Source organism: Mytilus galloprovincialis, chromosome 2 (assembly GCF_965363235.1).
Source record: "Mytilus galloprovincialis chromosome 2, xbMytGall1.hap1.1, whole genome shotgun sequence".
NCBI classification, from domain to species: Eukaryota; Metazoa; Mollusca; class Bivalvia; order Mytilida; family Mytilidae; genus Mytilus; species Mytilus galloprovincialis.
Window position 1 is genome coordinate 26,873,649 of NC_134839.1, and position 21,918 is coordinate 26,895,566.

At 30.7% G+C, this 21,918-nt stretch overlaps 1 protein-coding gene across 1 annotated transcript; it reads right to left on the reverse strand.

The window, feature by feature from the left end:
- Nucleotides 1–527: 527 nt before the first annotated feature.
- On the reverse strand, nt 528–14,915 carry LOC143063272 (LIM/homeobox protein Awh-like). The gene is made up of 5 exons (XM_076235316.1): nt 14,677–14,915; nt 10,087–10,268; nt 3,786–3,997; nt 3,227–3,496; nt 528–2,525 (listed from the first exon to the last, which is right to left on the reverse strand). Exons 1-5 carry the CDS (start codon nt 14,794–14,796, stop codon nt 2,461–2,463), a joined length of 849 nt encoding a protein of 282 aa, XP_076091431.1. The 5' UTR covers nt 14,797–14,915; the 3' UTR covers nt 528–2,460.
- Nucleotides 14,916–21,918: the final 7,003 nt, after the last annotated feature.

Sequence of the window (21,918 nt, forward strand, 5' to 3'; positions counted from 1 at the left end):
TTATATTTACAACGATGCGTGAACAAAACAGACATAATAGGTAAAATAGTCAAACTATGGTACGGTATTCTTGTTTCCCCCCCCCCCCAATATTCCTAGTAACCGAATTCCACGGTAAATAATAAAAAGGAATGCCCATAAAACCTGGAAAAAAACAAATGCTTTGCAATATAAACAAACGAAACGAATGGAAAACCACTGTCATGTTTCAGACTTGAAATATGCATTTTGCAAAATATGTTTATGCCCTAAAAAGGTAAAATGACAAAAATACCGCACTCCAAGGAAAATTCAACTCAGAAAGACCCTTATCAGATGGCAAAATCAGCAGCTCAAACTCAACAAACAAATGGAAAACAACTGTCATATGTCTGACTTGGCACAGGCATAAGTACATTTGTTGAAATCTTAAGTCCATTTGCATTTATAATTCTGTATATTTTAACTGATGTCGGTTTATAAAAAAATGAATAAACGAACAGACAGACAGACAGACAGACAGATAAATTTGCAAATGAAATGAAAGCTATTTTGATAAAATTTATTTTACATAAGAAACGTAACAATTGTATATATCTACAAATAATTTAACATTCATGTAAAAACTAACAAATTCAGTACATTAAACGAAAAAACACATACCAACGAAACATTTGTGTATCTACATTGAAGCAATTTCATACGAAGCACTTCAGATATATATGCTGTCGAACACTCGATTTAATATTTATCGCCGAAATTAGTTTATGCCGACTTTTATAACATATAGTTAAAAGGCATATCAAAGTTATTTCTCGAGTGTTCGCTTGTCATACACATGTGAATAAGTTGAAAATTAGGAACATGTTCTATCTGAAGTAGTTGATGCAAACTTATCATACATTTAATATAATCATATACATATTAAAGAGGAGCAACCTACTTTTGTTAATAAATATTAAACGGTTATATCATTGCTATGGGGAAAAACTCTTTAAATAAGTATATCGTTTGTTATCAATTTATAAATGCATTGATAAACTGATAACAAACGCTATACTAATTTAGGAAGTTAGAGGTTGTTATGGCTTGTTTACATTGATAGTATCAATGTTTGCTCAAGCATTGTAATTAAGATTGACACCTGAAAACAATATAAAAAGACGGATTTAAACTTGCATACATTATATTTAAATTTGATTGGACATTATCAAATAATAAAATTTGCCTATACACAGTTTAAACTCCGCCTACTTATATTGTTTGCAGATGTAAATCTTAATAACAACTCTTGTTCAAACATTTATACAAACAATGCAAGTAAGTCAACCAAGCCTTTGTCTTGCTAGCATTATGAAAAGAGATAGCATTCGTGTAATATCAATGCCCTTTAAACAGAATTAAGGATATATTTTACGCAAATGGTTGACACAAATTTCCAATGATTTGTATGAACTATGTCCCTTTAGCCAGATCTGACATCCGAATACCTAAAAAAAATTACCATAAACCGGTGTTTTAAATGCATGAAAACCAACGGTACCTAAATTATACAGCCGCAAGCTGGAATTTGTTACTTTCTATGACTTGTGCTGTACCTTCGAAAAAGTAAGTTTTTCACTTGCATTATTTTTTGGTAGTTTTGTGTACTGTTCGTGACGCTGTGTATGTTATATTCATATATGTCAATTTGAAACACTTTAAAGTTTCAACTTCAACAAAGTGTGAGAAAACTTGTTATGAAAAGATTTTTTAACCATTTTCCGATAAAGAAACTAATTTAATGCAACGTGTGCATATTTCGAAAATTTGTTTCATATCAATATAATGCTTGCAACAAAATATTTAACCAAAGGTATCAAACGTCGATTGAAGAAAAAAAAGGTAATGAGACCTATCAACTAAAACAAAACAAAATCAAGGAAAAATCTTATACCAATATTAACCCAAAATTACGACAAAATGATCAAAATTATTCACATAGTTAGTTCCATCTGTTTGATTTTCATTCAAATGACCGGTGTAACTGAATACAAACAGTTTGAATATAATACAATGAGAATAGTTTACACCAATGGTAGACTAGTGTTTCACAATAATACAACAAACACAAAAAGATGTTTGGCAAGATGTACAGCATAGCTTTGTATAAAAACTATTCCACAACAATATATAAACATTTGGATATCACAAACATACAGTCACTAGATATTCACTGACTAGAATCCTTAATGAACAGGGATAAAGTATGCCACTTCTCAAGTTAGTACAAGCAACTGTTTGAAAGCTCCATTTGGTTTGGTTCTTTTATCACGTGATGCAGAAAGATACTTTGTCATTTTCTAAATGGAAAAACACTTTCACAAATTCGATTCCGTCTGTGTGGTTTAGTTATTTCCTAAGTCACATGATCAAATATTGGGATGTGATACATGAGGGTGTATAGAATGAAGGCTTGAAAAGGCCATCATATCTTATCTCTTACTCTGAATACGACATACTGTCACTATGTATGCTATCAGAACTGTTCATCCAATGCGACGGACCTGAAATTAAAAAATAAAATAGATTGTTAGTGGATACTAGTATTAAACACGATAGTAGAGGCCGCTGGGTCATATAGAACGCTCCTTAGTTACAAATTAACATGATTGAGCGATATGCTAGTATATTTTTTTCTGCGATTTCGTTTACAAGAAATGTATTTCAATTTTACAACTAATATAAAATGGTGAATACTATGACATAGCTTAATTAAATTGCTATTAACTATTAAAAATCTTGACAGCAGACGAGAAAAGAGTAGCAACACACCCAACCATGATATAAAGACTGCTCTTCACGATGCGTTTGTTTTAAAACAAAGAGATGTGGTGTGATAACCAATGGGACAATCGATCTTTTACGAGGATTTTAACATATATACGGTCTAAGAAAAATGAGCAAATCGCAAGTAATAAAGTAATATATTGAATGCTCCTGCATGCCAAATATGACACACATCAAACAACGGAGAAAACTAATGGCCTGATGTATGCTAATAACAATCAAAAATAATAGAAGAAAGTGTTTAAAGCATGTTACAACAACCCACTCGATTACAGGCTCCTGGCTCTGAACTGGCGAATAAAGTATGCAGCGGGATAAAAACATGTTTGTGAGCGCTCAACTATACCACTAACATTTAGCATTGGTGTTAACTCGTGAATATGCTCAGTAAGTATAAAGACAGTCTATAGTATCTTACTTGATATTTTTGATGGAGACGACGATGGTGAAGGACTTGAATTTCCACAGTCACTTCTTGACTGTTGTTGCTGTTTTTTCTGTCGTGCTCTTGAATTTTGGAACCACACTTGTGTTACGCGCTTGCTCAATCCAGTGATTTGCGCAATTCGTTCTAAATCCTGTCCATCCGGGTTACTATCTAGCTGAAAGTTCGCCTGCAGCACTTGCACTTGTTCCTCTGTAAAAGTTGTTCTCACTCGTTTTGTTTTTGACTTCATGTTGCCGTCTTCTGGAAACAAATAACAGTTATCGTGTAAAATTAACAAATTATAAGCAAAGTATTAAGGAAAATAGAAGAAGTTTTAAAATTCACTTTAAACATGTCATTTTGCGCTGTATTGCAAATGCGCTTTTTAAAAAGGTATACATTATGCAAATGATTATGTAATGATATATGTTCTATATACATTATATCTAAAGGCATAAATCTTTTAACAACTTTAAAAAAAAAAATCAATTTAATGTTTTCTTCATAAAGCTCGAATAAACTAAAGTTTTACACATAAGTGTGTTTGTACCTTTACTTGGGCCTCCTTCTAAAGACTCCACATAATGTGTTTTACATAGCACTTGATCTTCTTGTAAAGCAAATTCTTCTCCGGTGGACAACTGTCGTTTACAGCTATCACATGCAAAACAGGCAAGATGATACACATTGTCACGTGCTTTTCTCACCCAATCGTTTGGTTGAATTGAACGCAAGCATTTTGAACACTTGGCACCAAATTCTCTGTAAAAGAAGGTGACATGAAGTAATAGTTGTATATATATATGACTACATAAACAAGTCTAAATTGAAAACTACGTTCAAACCTATGATTGCGTTGGATAAAAACTGCAAATTTTTTACGTTTGCATGTAAAACAAATTTCGTTGTAGAAGGGTCTAAATACAGCACAAACAACATTTTCCAAAAGACCAAAAAAATGAAAAAATATATTTAAACAAAACGCATTTGACTCACAGGTCGAACAACTGATGTTCCAAAACCCTGCTGACTGCCATTGGCTATTGCCAAATAAAATTGATCACAAGATGTAACAAAATGGATCTTAATATAAATTTAACTATATATACATAAATGTGATATATAGTTATTATCCATAGACTAAAAATTATGATAGCAAAGTCCATTGAAAAGGGACGCTATAAAACCAGGTTCAATCCACCATTTTCTACATTTGAAAATGCCTGTATCAATATAAAAAAGAAGATGTGGTATGATTGCCAATGAGACAACTATCCACAAAAGACCAAAATGACACAGACATTAACAACTATAGGTCACCAACTATAGGTCAAATCAGAAATATGACAGTTGTCCATTCGTTTGATGTGTTTTATCATTTGATTTTGACATTTGATTAGAGACTTTCCGTTTTGAATTGTCCTCGAAGTTCAGTATTTTTGTGATTTTACTTTTATGCATACATGGCTGCGGAACTTTGAATCTTGTGTATGCTTTGTATGAGTACAGATTATTTCAATAGTTATGACTGTAAAATATATATAAACACATCCTAACATTATAACCATTTTAGGACCATTACATGACATCTAAATTGTTGTCCTAAAAATATGAAAGAGTAAGGGTCATATCAAAACTTGAGACATGGTCAGAACAAAGATGTGTCTATGGTTAGTTTTAAGTCTTATCAACATTGTGTTACCACAAACCTATTACTTTAATTTATTCGTGAATATTTGGTCTTCTGTGGGAAATGAATGTCAAGAAAAGCGAAAAGGCGGAGATATAACTGACTTTACCGGACGTTTGTGAAGATTTTAACGTCTTGTTTGTCAATTGTCTGTATAAAAATGATTCTAGGAAATCAAATAAAAAACAGTCTAAGGAAATTTCAATTGACATCTGTGATCGGAAATTACTCCCGTCCGGTAACACCCAGAAATTTCTTTATTCATGCCGCCATTCTTTTCCCGCCTAATTAATTCTGATCGATCTTACAAAATTTGTATTCATCCTAATGATGCTGCAGTCAAAATTCCGTTAACCCGTTCAATTGAAGCTAATTTAGCAAATAATTGTAATCTTCACTGCAGAGATCTATGTTTATTGAATCTTCACTGCAGAGATCTATGTTTATTGAATCTTCACTGCAAAGATCTATGTTTATTGAACATTTTCAATAGATTTTTGGATAGTGATTTAAAGAAACTGACATGCTAAAAAGAAGAGGAAATAATCGAAAACTATACCTAAATGAGAGATACATTTAGTAAATGTTATTTATATCGAAAGTCTTCGACATTTATTAATAATGTCCATTCAATTTCAAATAGAATTGTGTTTTCTTCCTATTTATCTTGACAAGAAAACTTTATAGAAAGAAAAAAAGTACATTGCTTATTCAAATACAATAAAATATAGAAAAATTTATGAATAATGATAAAAAATCAAATGAATCTTTCAATTTATATTTGTAATTAGTGCATTATCAGTTCTCTTTTTATTCTTGATCCTTGTGAGTTTTGTTTTTAATTCCATGTTACTTGTATACCATTGTATTGTCAAAGGTTTTTCAGAATGACAATATATAACTAGATTTGTAATTGCTAGCAATAACGGATGGCACCCTTCCCCCATTGCCAGGTGAGCGGCAGCCATTTTGAAAATTCCAAAGTCAAAGAGTGCATCTACAGATGTCTAGTAACATTTTTGGAAAGTTTCATTAAGTTTAAAGCATTTTGAAATTTTAGATAATTTTGCTGTTTCCATGGTTACGGCGGCCATTTTGAAAATTCCAACTTCAAAATGCAACTCTCCTTATGCTTGCCACTATTCCTGTAAAGTTTCATCCAGTTTGTAGCATATTAATTTTTTTGTTGAAATTTTTGACCTTTTTGCATTGTTTCCATGGTAACAACAGCTATTTTGGAAATTCCAACTTCAAATGCCACATCTTACAATGTTGCTCATCGTTACTGTGAAGTTTCATGACATTTGGAGCACTTTGAGATTTTTGGAATTTTTGGTGTAGTTTCCATGGCAACAGAGTAGTTCCAATGTGAGCCAAAATCATCCAAAACCTGTATATAGTGGGCACCTCCATTGTATAAAAATATAATGATTCTGAGTTAAAGCATATCCAAACAGTTCACCAAAACCAAAAACTAAATTTTTTCTCATTTGTTCTGTTTCCATGGAAACGGTAGCCATCTTGAACCATTCCATGCTTACTGCAACTCTGCACGTGGGGGTCCTTATTATAGTAGAGTTCCATCGACATTGGTCCATTGGATTTCAAGAAATCCCCTGGACAAAATTTGTTGCAAGAAAAAAAAGAAGAAAAAAAAGAAACGTAGAATAACAATATGTCACCCCAACTCCGTTGAGGGTGCCATAACAAAGAGCAAAACCAGCTATAACTTACTTGTCATTTCGTTAAATACTATTTAGGAGATAACTGTATTGTATTTTAAGCTCCGACGGCATCAATTGGGGATTTGATGGTCGCAAATTAAGTTTACTGGCGACGCGTTAGCGGAGACAGTAAACGGGTATTTGCGACATTCAAATCACCAATTGATGCCGTCGGAGCTTAAAATACAATATTGTTATCTCCATTCTAATGAAACTGACAGAAAACAACATTAAAACATGTATTTAAAATCTGTCATATGCCGTCTGCGCCTGCGCGTACGTCCCATAGCATCAATTGTCAATTGATGCCAGTGTAAAAAAGTGACGTTATCCAATAAAAATGAACGTTACACACGTTGTTGCATTAGAATTCATGGATTTGCAACGGAACATTTGGAAAATGAACCAAGTATTCGAATGGTCAACAAATTCCTGTTTTGGCAGTTATAGAAAATTTGATTCCAAGTTATAAATAAAATTGAGAACGGAAATGGGAAATGTGCCAAAGAGACAACAACCCGAACATAGATAATTCACATAGTATTACTTATTCCACTCTTCTCTGAAATCTCAATTTTCAAACTGGGTATTAACTAAATTTGAACCAAATGTAATTCCATTTTATGATATGTAAAAGATGCATGAATACATATATATGATTAGCTTCTATACTAAAATGCTGGGGCCTGGTTTTCGAAAGTATCCTATGACTAAGACATGTCTTATGATGGTCTTAGGACATGTCATAGTCGTAAGATATGTTTTCGAAGTTACGATTTGTCATAACAATTATCATAAACTTAGGACCCCTAGCGATATGACTTATGGTGATCTTATGCTTGTCAACAAAAATCTAATTACTTTTCATGTATTATTTCATGTTTATTGCAATAAAAATATTTGTTGTGTTTCTCAGTTAGCTAAATAGTAAAGATTTTATTTTTTTCAGCGATGTGAATTAAAATTTGAATCTCTTGCAACAAACAATTTGGAATTCTTTTCTTTCTCATAGTTTTGTATAATAATAAACATACATATCAATTCGTTCCTAGCATACTAAATAGTACTATAATAACGTAAGTGCACGGGCATTTCGATAAGTGGGTACTCGATGTAACGAATCTAAAAAGTATTCACATTTAAATAACGTATGATAATCCACGAAAGCGAAGTTCAAGATTTATTATATATTACAAACTAAATTCAAGTCCTTTTTGTATAAAATTTCATGTTCATTATAATGGAAAAAATAAAATATTAAGAATGGTAATAATTTATATGTTCATACTTTTATTTTTTTTTTCATTTTTTCACTTTTTAATCATTACTTAAAATATTGTTCACTAGTTTAAAAATATTTTATTTGCTTAAATGTGCAAAAGGGATGAGACACAAGTTAATCAAACTTATAAAGTCTTCTCCCATAACAATTTATAACAATAGAATATTTACAAAGCATGCATACAAACAATACATATATATATAAAAAAATAATATTTGAACTGTGAAGAGATGGTGTTTGATGATGTGACTGGTTATACACAATATGCATGTATTTGCACTTTATAATGTGCTATATTACACAATTAGAAACCTCTTAGACTCTTTAATAAATTCATATACATTCTTTACAATTCTTTCATTTTCAACATTAGTTAAAGACGTATCGCCGGAGGTTAAGATGTTCAAATTTAGTAGAGAGTTATCTGGTAACCAATGTAGATTATTAAATGTTCACTTATGACAGTCATAAGAGCATCATAGCTATGACTCTTCTAAGACAACTTTGATTTACATCCTATGACATATACTATGATAGTCATAAGATGATCATAAAATATGTCCTAAGATATATCTTATGACATAAATTATGATACTTTCGAAAATCTGGCCCTAATTTTATATTTGCTTTGGTCGCATGTAAAATTTCATTAAAATCCGACAGGTCATCTGTTTAGTTCCTCATACTGTCATAACCAAAATATTGTTATCAAATGAACATTTTCAACTTATATCAATGTTCATTTAAAGAAATTTGATACACTAAAAACTCACATCAGTGAAAGTTGAATGCTGAATGATACACATATATCAATGTTGTATCTTGACTTTCTACTTTTATGTTAAAGTTCCCACAAACGTCGAGTTTTGAAGTGAGATTATTTTAAACTTTCGTGTCTATTTCAATTATTTCAATTGTTTAAAGTTCACATTTAGCCATCTTTTATTATCTTAAAACTTGAAAAACAGATTAGAGTATGGGTGTCCCAAACCCTATTACATTAATAGCTTTAGATTTACAGAAAATATCCATAACAGTTTTTACACATGCAGCCGTTTTGGAACAGATTATGGCGATATGCACAAGTTACTTTATCGCTCAAAACATTTTTTATTGTGCCATTATAACACTAATTGTTGGACGAATGCAATTCATACTTTTTTACAACTATCATAAGTATAAAAAAACGCTATTACGAATATTGTACCTACTTTAGGTTGTATTTGAACAACATCAAATGTCATTTAAAATGCACTAGTTCAGTTACATACAGTGTTAATATAGTTATCTCATATCGACATTAGAAAAAGAATAATATTGGAGTGTCAGCTGATTTAAAAAAAAATCATACAACTAGCAAATATAAATTAAGGACAATTTCGTCGATATATATATAGTTTTGTGTATAAAAAAAAAGTCACAAACATAAAACACTTCATAAAGCATTATCCCAACTTCTTGTAAATGTACCACTCTTGATCTATTGGCGTGCTTATGCTAGTTTAGCCGTATGAACATTTATTATTTGATGACGGTAACCTTTCTTTCAACGATTGTGCCTGCTGTACTCGAAAAGCTTTGTACATAATACGCAAAGTTACACTACTGTCTTAGGTAAGGGTAAAGGTTGGCGCCTATTAAAACGTTTACTCCCGCTGCATTTGTATGCACTTGTCCTTATTCAGGAGCATGTCGTTTGTTACTGTGGTTCATATATATAAGTGTTTCTGGTTTCTTGTTTTTTTATATAGATTAGACCGTTGGTTTTCCTGATTGAATTGTTTTACACTAGTCATTTTGGGTCCCTTTTGCTGTTCGGTACGAGCCAAGGCTCTATGTTGGGGGCGTACTTTGACATTATATATAATAATTGTTAAATTTTTATACATTGTGACTGGAGAGTTGTCTCATTGGCACTCATACCACATCTTCTTATTTATATTGAACATAAATCTCAATTAATAGCTTTGGTCGACATAAATGAAATTAACACTTTATTTCGAGCGTCCAAAACAATTTTCTGGGTTTACCATCATAAGGAAAGCGAAAACCTTTACATTTGAAAACCAGGGACGCTTGAAAACGGTGCAACCGGCCATGGGGAGCGGTATATCTAAAGATTTATTTTTTTTCAAAATACAAAAAAGACAAATACCTGGTATAGTCGAGTTTACAGTAGACATTGTTTCCTTTGATGTAACACGATGACTGTCTCTCTAATCCTATCTGACATGTGCAACATCTAAGACAACTCACATGGTAAGACTGGTCATTTACACGGAGTAAATATCGGTCCACGATCAGGTCACCACATCCAAAACATAGTTCACCGTCAGGCTGCAAAGCAAAATTACATGCAATTATTTTATTCCTGCTGATTTTTTTTTTAATTTTAATTATATTGTCTGCGTTCAATAATCTCATATAATGAAAATCAGTTTGGACTTTTCCTTTTGTTCGGATCTACAAACTGATATACATATATGATGGCGTAAGAGTTCAAAACTTTAAAGAAACCTCAACATTTACAATTGCTATTCATGTAAAAAAAAAACTATATATGTTTCGCAGAATTTCGCATGCGTGTCTCCGGCTAAGAGGATGGAGTGTGATGCGTCCTTCCATAGAATGATCACTGACTTAAAGTTGTTTCTTTTTTTGTCATTTTTATGAACTGTTTTCAACAGTAAACGTAAAAACAGGTACGGTTCTATTTTGTTTTAGTTATTTTACTTATCATTAGAATTAAAATTCAACTTATTTCGTTTAGTTTTGTTACAACTTTAAGTGTTTTTAATATCTTGATTCTGAAAGGAAAACACGAATCTTTCCTGAAGCGAAATATTTTTCTAAGCAAGGAGATTCATACCATTTTAAATACCCCAATTTATAGAAAGTCGTTATAATACCTGCGTATAGTCAAGATTATACCTTTTCAGTTTTTAATTCAAAACAGTACCGAGCCAACTCAAAGTTCTAGTCGAAAGGATGAAAGCAATATATTTATCATCTTTTTACGATCCACTTCCCTTCTCTCGATGTATATTTACATATATACTTATAATTTAAATGGATTTTTTGGGATATTTTTTTTTATTATTAAACTGGATTTAAATCGGCATTCATACAACGAATAATTTCTTTTATTGCAATACAAAAACATTAATCGAAACTTCATAAGAGTTTTTCGATTTTCATAAGAGTATTCGATTTTACTGACTGAAATTGCTCGTGGTTTTCATTTTTTTTTTTCCCACTCAAGTCTGTCTGTCTGCTTAGCTCCTGCATGCGTCATATGAGACAAACGATTTACAGTGCTACTCAATGGCTGTATGCATCATATAAGACAAACAATTTACAGTGTGTTAAGATGCAGTTACGAGTCTCTAGTTAAACATAACTTCAGAAATAAAGATGTTTATTTTATAATTGTCTACGTTTATTTCTCATAGTTGTAATTGACAACCTTTAAAATCAACATAAATATGTCCAACTTTAATTCGAAGCATAGCAAATACATCAACGAAACTGTCTGTGCGTTTCGGAACAAACGCACACCCCAGCTTGCATCAAAGATGAAAATATTTGAGTGACACTTGTTTTCCGTTATCTTCTCATCTCTCGGTCGTTATAGAATCATCAATATAATAAAGTGTAGCTTTTCGCACTATTAACAGAAATCATGGACTGTCTTATATAATTTGAGCGTAGGTCAGTAGTACAAGCGAGCCATTTTAGAACGTTGATTATTTTTCAATACAAGTTCAATGAATATTACGATCTTGAAAAAAAATGTATATGACTGAAATTATAAAATTTATTATATGAATTAATATTCAAACTTGTGTTGCGTTATCTTTATCTATTTATATTTAAAATACATTGTCAAGTTTTCCTTTTTGCTTTATTTGTACAGATTCTTTATATTTCATCAATTATTATAGAAGACGGTAAAAGATTATCAAATCAATATTCCTGTATTATTTCTTTAATATCATTTTAATAACACCTTACTACAATCAGATATGGTATTTGATCTTTTGTGAGAAAGTCACTTCTCAGTATAAAATTATTGTAACCTGTAATTTTAACAAAGACCCATTTAAATCACCTGTCATAACTATCAATAAGTGAACCACACAAGTGCGATCATGTATCGAATACCCCCCGCGATAAAGTTTGTCTCTGCTACCGACAGATTAAGGGGATAATCCCAATGTGTGGCAGATAGGTTTACAAAAAGGGCGACACTTTTGACTGAGTTTTGCGTCTTTAATGTACCGGGTATCGATTAAACCCCCGTAGTGGCTGTCAAACCCTCTTGTTGTGTCAATGTGTTCAACGTGTTCTAACATATTCGGTTAGCCTTTAATTCAATTAACAGTTTACACACTTTTAGACGAGTTTGTGATTATTATTATTATTACCATATTTAATGGATTTCTTCGCAGTGTAATGTGTTTTGAAAATAAATAAATAAATAAATAAATAAAGAAAATAAATAAATAAATAAATAAATAAATAAATAAATAAATAAATAAATAAATAATAATAAATAGATAAATAAATAACATTTAAAAATAAATAAATAAAATAAAAAATGAATTAATAAATAAATTGGTTCTTTTTTTTTAAAGTGCATAAGTTTTACGATACTGAATCGAACAATGCATTGAATTATTTAGTAATATGACTCTTGAAGAGAGTTAACTTAATGGAAATACCATAAAAATCGTCATTATTCGTCAAAATCGTTGAAACAGGAATTGTTTTATAAGTGTTTAAAAGCTAAATATTATTTAAAAGGTATCTAAATTAATAGACCATCTTCTTCTCGTGATGAAGTCATTGAAAATGGTTTTATATATGTATTTAAATGGGCGGACATTGAAAAGAAAGAGTTAAGACGTTCGAAATGTTTCAAAATGGAAGGTTTAAGTGAAGTTAAGGGTGGATCAAAGCTTCCCGAGTAATGTATTTCCGGCTTGATACATTTTAAACGCATAGAAGATGTCGTTTTAATGGGTACCACAAAGATGCAGAAACAGTGATCCAGAAATGGAAAAAGGAAAACAAAACGGACATGCCTTATTGCGGAAATGGAGCTTCCTCGACCTTAGCGGCAAATATTTAACACGCACTGAAATACAATACCACTGAAAATATTTCGATGCGTAGATATTCTAGATGCATGTTAGGAAATTACTTTTTGCTCCTGGAAATGAGATTTTCAAAAATACCTGAGAATACATATTTTTAGAAAAGGAACAGGGAATGATAGAAAGATATTTAAAAAAAAAGCTCACACATATTCAAAATGAATCTTTTCCTTTTATTTGCACTATTGTTGTCTACATTTTTGTGTCCCTTATTTGGATCAAACGCGTCTGATACACGTTGAAGACATATGTAAATATATATACAAATACGTCCATCCTAATATTGTATTATAAGGTTGAGAAAAGTAAATGGAAATGATGACGATGATGGTGGTGGGGGTTGTTTAACGTCCAGTATATACGTTCATTGGGAAATTAAATGCATTTTCATGACGAGAACATACTATAAAAAAAAGGAATGGAGCGTGCTTCAAATGTTGGAAACGAACTATTTTTCAAAATAGTGGGGCGGTTGTCGGAGCGGACGTTTCTTCCTTTGTACCATACAGCCGTCACTGTTAGAAATATGTTTCTCTATGTACTTCGTTGAGTTTATCTACAAACATGCGACTTTGTTTTATATGGAAAACATCTTTTTAAATTTCTCGGACAATACAAAAAAAAAAAATGTCATGAACATCCAAAACTTCATCAACGCAAATATGACAGAAGCAATATGTTGTACAAAAAAATCGGATGCTGAAAATGAAAACAATTTTCTTAACGGACACACGACGTCAAATCCTATTTAAGTCCGTCTTTCACAGTACAGAAAACATTGTGAAATGCATTCTTTTAGTGACAATTCAAAACATGACATGCTATATGCTGTAATCTGATTTTGATAATATTTTTCTTCTTGTCGAAACTTTTATTGTAATAATCCCATGCTTGCATGATTCTTTTATCAATTTCAAAAGAAATCGTAACTCATTTAGTCAAAATTTATTGATGTAATTATTGTTTCTTTTGTGATTCTGAAACAAATAAAATTCTTTTTTCGGGAGACTGTGTGATGAAATTTTCTCTATAAAAGGGATGGACTTTCAGACTAAATAAAATCAAAATTATTTCATTACATTTTTAATCGTTGTCAAAATTTGATATTTAGAAGAATTGTCAGTCTGCACTTCGTGATTAATTTTCCGTTAAGATTTATATAAAGCTTAGAAGACTTTATCAATGTCAACAAATAAAAAATCAGAAAAGAAAATCATATTTCTATACTGGTAACATTTCAAAGAGACAAAAGATGATTTTGTTTTTGTCCAATTTCTATGATGAATAAATATTTCAAGATACATCTTTAAAAAAAAAGATGATACTACCTAGAATATGTTCGGGAAGTGAGCAGAAAGAAACACATATTTCTATATGAAGTTGATTTAAATAAAAAGTTCAATCAAAAACTACCGAACTCCGAAGAATATTCAAAACACAAAGTCCATATAATCAAATGCCAAAATCAAAAGCTCAAATTCATCAAACGAATAGCAAACAACTGTCATATTCCTGACTTAAAACATATATGATATGGGATGTTGTCAAATGTAAATTTAAAAATAAAAAAATAAAATTTAACTGACCTTTAACATGGTAAAACTGTATCTGTCGACAGCATCTTCTGCAGAGTCTGGTGAAGAAACATTCTCCTCGTAACCTGATGGTAAAGAATCTGTAAACTCATAATTGTCCGTCATTCGCATCTTGACAACATCTACAGGTATCTGGTCTTCAAATAATCTTCGGTGACTCGTTTTGAAAATTTTCTCAGAAATATTAAATGCACTAAAAAAATTGGTACGATTCAGACCGTTTACTAGATTTGTTGTTAAAAAAAATGTTCACGTGCTATCTATCAAATACTGAAATAGTTCTATAATTTTTCGAATTACTCTCAGCCAATCAAATCAAAGTTTGGTCAAATCAACCTCCTGTCGTCTGTCATTCAAAAGGGATTAACAACGCACACGGAATTTGTTGCCATAACATTTATTGTGTCCATTGACTAGATGAATAAACATTTATAACACTTTACTGTAATGATTAAATAGATATTCGGGATTATTATGGGCATTATCTAGTCGTTATTAAAATAAGTACAAATAAAGAATTATAAGTAAAAAAGAATAAGTAATGCATTAAAGAGGAGAAAGAATATGACATTTAGAAAAAAAAATATGTTTGTTATTTTCTATTCTAAAATATAATCTGGAACATTACATGTTTTTGCTTATTTGAGTATGTGCGAAATATTTGTTTTCTTAATAGTAAATTTACATCGCAAAAATATCTGGAATTTATTAAAACATTAAATGTGTTCTCTATATTGTTTTTATTGATTTAACACGAATATGCATTCAAATATCACAATACTTGTTTCAAAGTTCATTTCACAATGTTTTGAATTTTAATGCATGTTTAACCGTTCCCGTTCACGATGGTAAGGAAACAACTATTTTTGCGATGTAAATTTACTATTAAGAAAACAAAATATTTCGCACATACTCAAATAAGCAAAAACATGTAATGCTTCTTCTAGCCTTAAACTGCATTTTCAAGATTACGCGAACAAGTTGTGCTTTTTTTGTTTTTATGCTACTTTAGATGATAGACGAACCATAAGTTTAGATATGAACCAGTGGGTGAAGAATCAACGCATCACAGTGTAATGAAGGTTTTTTTCTCATATTTTATATATATTTAAAATCATGACCAGCAAATCATGGCTAACAACAACATTACTGTTTTTTTTAAAGTTATGATTTCAAAGCTAAGAATCTTCAATTAAAGATTGCAATAAATTATCAAAGTCAACGAACACAAAGAAAATGCAAACGTACAGCCGGAAAAAAATTGGTTAATGAGTTAAAAATATATTTTTTTTAATTATGACTCGCGTGGACCCTTAGGAAAACCCAACACGAATGCGCAAACGTTTAGACTTCGTGATTAAACAGTTTCGGAACAACCATGTGATGGCAGTAATGTCTTAACCTGGTCCAAAGTTGGGAAACGGAGATCATTAAACGACAACGGCCGGATACGAGATGCTTCGCTTTAAAGATAAAACGGAAGTTAAAAGTTCTATCTTATAAACATAAAAATAAAATTATATTGCGAAAGCACGCTACTACTACAATTTTCTAACCGACTGTTAATATAGTGCTTACATACAATTTAATTAGTCAAAAGGAAACAATTTACTGTCGGTTTTATCGCTGAAACAATCAAACATTTTACAAAATATTCAACTGGAAGTATGCATGGATATTCATACGCATTTTTTAACTACACAAAGTTTAATTAAATTAAGAACGACACATGATTTCATCATCTGTGACATAATAGCCAATTAGTCAATGTGCAAGATCACACACTGATTAATTAGTTACCTGACATTCAAATAAGTCCAAGCATGCACGAGAATTTAAAAACGGAGACCATTATATTAATTTCTGGAATACTTCAGATTTTGTTCGAACACACATACAAAAAATATCACAGATTTTCCACCTCCTACATCCCAAAAGCTTCAAAATATACTACTTAAAAATTTAAGACTTTACTTTGATAGGATTTATTAATTTAAAAAAAGGTATGATATATTATTATCAAATGAAATACATACAGGCAACGGGCCTTTTATAGCTGACAATGCTGTATGGGCTTTGCTCATTGTTAAAGGCCGTACGGTGACCTATACATAGTTGTTAATTTCTGTATCTGACAATGCCGTATGGGCTTTGCTCATTGTTGAAGACCGCACGGTGACCTATACATAGTTGTTAATTTCTATGTCTTTTATTCTCTTATGGAAAGTTGTCTCATTGGCAATCATACTACATTTTCTTTTTATAACACTTAGCACATTACAATTCCAAAAATAACTATTGATGATGATATTTTCTACATTTGAAAAGTCAGGAATATGACAGTTCTTGTCCATTCGTTTTTTATGTGTTTTGTTATTTGATTTTGCCATGTGATTATGGACTTTCCGATTAGATTTTCCTCTAAGTTCATTTTTTTTGTGATTTTACTTTTTACTTATAAAATGAATAAATGTTGTAAAATTACCATCTTTTAGTATACCCCTTCAAAGTTCATTCAATTCTATATGATCGCTTATTTTTTTTTCATATTAAAGGGGACGGGGATTTGGAATCTAACTGATCGTAATCGCACTCCCTTTTCAAAAATTGTATTTTTATTCTTTATAGGATGTTTAAAAAATCGTAGAAAACATCCTATTTGAAAGGTTTAAATTAATCTTCCTAAATCGACAAGATAAAACTCTCGCGATTGTTGCATTCGCAATGTTTATACCACTTCCGGAACATTGATATCAACTGTTCGATGTTCTATAAAATACAACCACAACATTGTCAAAACAAATTGTTTTTCCACAAATCTATACTCAATAGTTTGACTCCTAGTTTTTTATAATAAAAAAAAGTGAAAATCGCTTTCTTTAATATTATATTTTGTAATTGTCAGTGTTCTAGAAACTAAAGAAAACTATTAACAACGCTTTCGTGATAAAATCAAATAACGGGTCGTTTGTTTTATTTCGCCACATTTTAAGAACAATTTGACAGTATTCCATGCTTATTTTGCATATCTGATAAAATGAATCTCACATTTTTAGAACAATTTGAAAATGGTCCATGTTTATTTTGCATTTTTAAACGATATTATCCCAATCTGACACTAGTCTGGATCAAGAGTAGTCTCCCATAGTTCTAGATCTATCAATTGATTATCAATTTTTATTGATTAAGAAGCATATTTTCTTATTGATTTCATCAAGAAACTTATTTTCTCCTGGTCACAGTGGCTTCCAAATGACTCGTAACTGTGTTTGGTCAATGACATTGTTTATGTGTTACTTTGTTTAAAGGTGTTTACATGTTTATGTTTAAATGTATACTTATCACTCTAATCATTTAAATAATTTACTGTGCTTTATTTTGTAATTCATTAGATTGTATAGCTAAACTGTTGAGCAACATGCAACATATGTAGCTTTTATAGACTTTAAGAAAGCATATGACTCAATTAATAGAGTTTTTTTGTTCAACAAACTAGAAAATCTAGGTATAAGTTCAAAGTTTATGTATTCTTTAAAAGCTTTATACTCTAATGTAGAATGTAGTGTACGTATTAATGGTAATATGACTGACTGGTTTAATGTTGATTCTGGATTGAAACAAGGTTGTGTTTTATCATCTATAATGTTTAATATATATATAAATAATTTGGTTGATGACATTAATGCTTTGAATATTGGTATTAACATAGATGAAGAAAAATTAGCTATATTGTTATATGCTGATGATGTTATTTTAATGGCAGAGAATGAAGAAGATTTACAAAAAATGTTGAATGTGCTTAATACATGGTGTCTCAATAATGAGCTGACAGTTAATATAAATAAATCTAAGATCATACATTTTAGAAATCCAGCTGTTTTACAAACTAAATGTATTTTTTCTATTGGTGGTAATAGTATAGAATGTGTAAAAAGTTATCAATATTTAGGCTTATTACTTACTGAATATTTAGATTATCAGTTAATGGCTAAGGCAGTAGCGAAGTCGGCCAGTAGAGCATTAGGATTATTAATTGTAAAGAGTAAAATGCATGGTGGTTTCCAGCACAAAATTTTTTCAAAACTGTATGATACAATGGTATGGTCAGTTATTAGTTATGGCGCAGGTATTTGGGGAACAAGAGACTTTTCCTGCATAAATGCAGTCCAAAACAGGGCCATGAGATTTTTCATGGGTGTTGGCAAATACACACCAAATGATGCCATAGCTGGTGATATGGGCTGGAAACCTCCATGCGTTAAACAATGGTCAAGTGTCTTGAGACATTGGGCTAGGTGTTCCATAATGGACCCACACAGGATAAATTTTAAAATTTTTAAGTGGTCTATACGAAAGTGTAATACTAGAATTAAAAACTGGAGTTTTAGAGTTATAGAAATGTTAAAATTGTATAATTATGAGCAATATTGTAATTTTGAATCAAATGTATTAAACAAAAATTGTATTAAACAAATTGAGGAGGATGTATTTGATAATTTTAAATCAAACTGGTGTACAAGAGTTGCTGCATATGCAGAGGGAAGTAAATTAAGAACTTACAAATTGTTTAAAAATAACTATTGTACTGAAAATTATTTGCAAAATATTATATCTTTAAAGAACAGAAGTTCATTTGCTAAATTTAGATGTGGGGTAGCTCCACTAAAACTAGAAACTGGAAGATATGAAAAGAAAGAAGTCCACGAGAGGACATGTTTTAACTGTAGCTCTATTGTTGAAGATGAAATGCATGTCATTTTAAAATGCCCATTATATGTGGATCTAAGACAAATCATGATACATGAAGCTTTACATTTTAATGAACATTTTAACCTTTTATCAGATAATGAAAAATTTATATTTTTATTTAGTAATGACAATGTTGCTGCTATAGTTGCCAAAACCTGCAACAACATTTTATTAAGAAGAAATAGTATTTTATTTCACTAGTTTTTAAAGAAACAAATGTTTTAATATCATTTAGTAAAAATGTATATTATGTCAGAATTTTTAATTCTAAATGTGTAAAAATAAGTTTATATGTATATAGTATATCTTAAAAGTCTCTCATAAATCTTTTTAAGATTGGTACATGCAATGCAAATGTTTTAATGTTTTAAATCTATGTATGTGAATCTCATTTTATGTTTGTATGTGGTGAGACTATAATAAAATATTGAATCTGAATCTGAATCTGGTCAACAAACTATCTTGCATCTTATCCAGTAGGTCTCGAGAACAGACGAAAACTGTCCACCTACCTCATTGCGTGACTTCATCAGCACTGGCAAATCGAATACAAAAAAAATCAAGGCTAATACAGACGTGTAGTAATTCAACCAGTTAACGACCTTTGATGTCGCGGATGTGTTTCAGTTTTAACTATATAAACAGAACGGAATAATTCAGAAAGGGAGTTTTCGGATTATAACTCTAGAACCTTATTCAAGCATCATTATTATTATGAGTCATATATGTCAAGAAATTATTCCCAAAACAGCATATCAGAACTTGAAACCACTGTATAATAATGAATGTACTTTACTTTTTAATCTCTGTTTCTTATACATAATGTAAAATTTTCATTCAATATCAATAATATATAAGATGTGGTATGAGTGCCAATGAGACAATTCTCCATTTATAAAAAGTTATCAATTGTATGTCTGAGTACGGCCTTTAACACGGAGCCTTGATTCAGAAGGCCATTTACATATGTAGGGCCTAACATGTTTCCCTTTGTTAACAAAGAATTACACTTTAAAATATCAGTTTCTAGCAAATTCTCGTTTTTCAAACCCGTGACTCATTATTTCCATAAGTTAAGTTACAGGATTACAATCGTGGTAAAACTATGGTTACACTGATTTTTTCTTATAATTAGAATTGGAAAATAAAATGATTTCATTGGTAACATTCTCTTTTAATATTTATTTTGTCTTCTTTGTTTTAACAAGTTTCAATCCTTTAAGTTAGTCCCGTTACAAGACACTTTGGGATTGATGGGCTACACTTACAATTTTAATCTGATAGTTGCTTGTTTAAATTCATTGTTAAAGTACTGATATTTTGGGTCTTCTGCCAAGAAAGGCTTCATTTCAAAGATCATGATGGTAACAAGTATTTTTTTCGAAATTTCTGGGGTAGTGTGACGCTATGTATAATATGTAGTGAATAACATTTTGATTTCATGGATTTATGTAAATAAGTTGAAAAATGTATATAAATTGTAATATCGAAGAATATATATAATATATACATATAGATTCTTCGATATTACAATTTGGATTTTTAGAATTTACATGAGGGTTTCGATGGGGTTAAATGATTAAAGAATAATGCCCTTAAAACGAAGATTAGAGAATAACGGGCAACAAAATTGAAGATTAGAGAAAAAAGGGGTTAATTTTTTTAAGATTAGAGAAAAAAGGGGCTAATTTTTTGAACATTAGAGAAAAAAGGGGTGAAAATTTAATGTTTACAGAATAACTGACCACCCCACCCCCCCCCCCCCCCCCCCCATCCAGACCCTCTTACATTGTGAGTGAAACACATAGAGGGGAAGCTGTCCAATGCGTTATGTATTAAGTAAATCAATGTTAATTCGTCTTTAAGATACAAATAAATTGCCGTAAATGCCTTCAACAACGAGAATACCTCACAGTATATAGTAGACTTTAAAAGACCCCGAAATGACAAAAAAGGCTGTAATATTCTAAGTTGTATATATATATATATATATATATATATATATATATATATCCCTCTGATTTTAAATGTGTAATTTGTGTATTTGCGTCGTTATGTTGCTGTCTCTTTGATGTTTAACCTACGTGTTTTCTCTCATATACATACAATATGTTTTATATATGTTATCCAATATTTCATGTTATACGCAATGTTTTATATGTATATTGGAACGTATTATGTTATACAAGTGGTGAGACTTTAACAAAATATTGAATCTTCAAATATGAGTGTTGATACTTTGATGCCAATTCGCCAACAACATGGTCGCCGTGATCTTTTTTAATTTTGTATAGCTGAACCATAAGAACTACTTAATTGTGCAATTCAGTGAAACCAAACTCAAAAAGACGTGTTTCGGCGTAAACTTGACTTTTAGTTACACATCATGTTTCTCAAAACTTGCATCGTTATATATTTTAAGTTGGACTGAATGAAAAAATATTCCGTTTTGTTTGCGTTTACTTCTTTGTTTGTCAATAAGAA

Bases quoted from the DNA above. Each gene is read 5' to 3' on its own strand.
- LOC143063272 (XM_076235316.1), bottom strand. From the start codon at position 14,796: ATGCGAATGACGGACAATTATGAGTTTACAGATTCTTTACCATCAGGT. The intron at 3,998-10,086 runs GTATTTGTCTTT...CTTCTTTTACAG, and splicing joins TGTAAACTCGACTATACCAG to AGAATTTGGTGCCAAGTGTT. The intron at 2,526-3,226 runs GTAAGATACTAT...TTTTAATTTCAG, and splicing joins GTCTCCATCAAAAATATCAA to GTCCGTCGCATTGGATGAAC.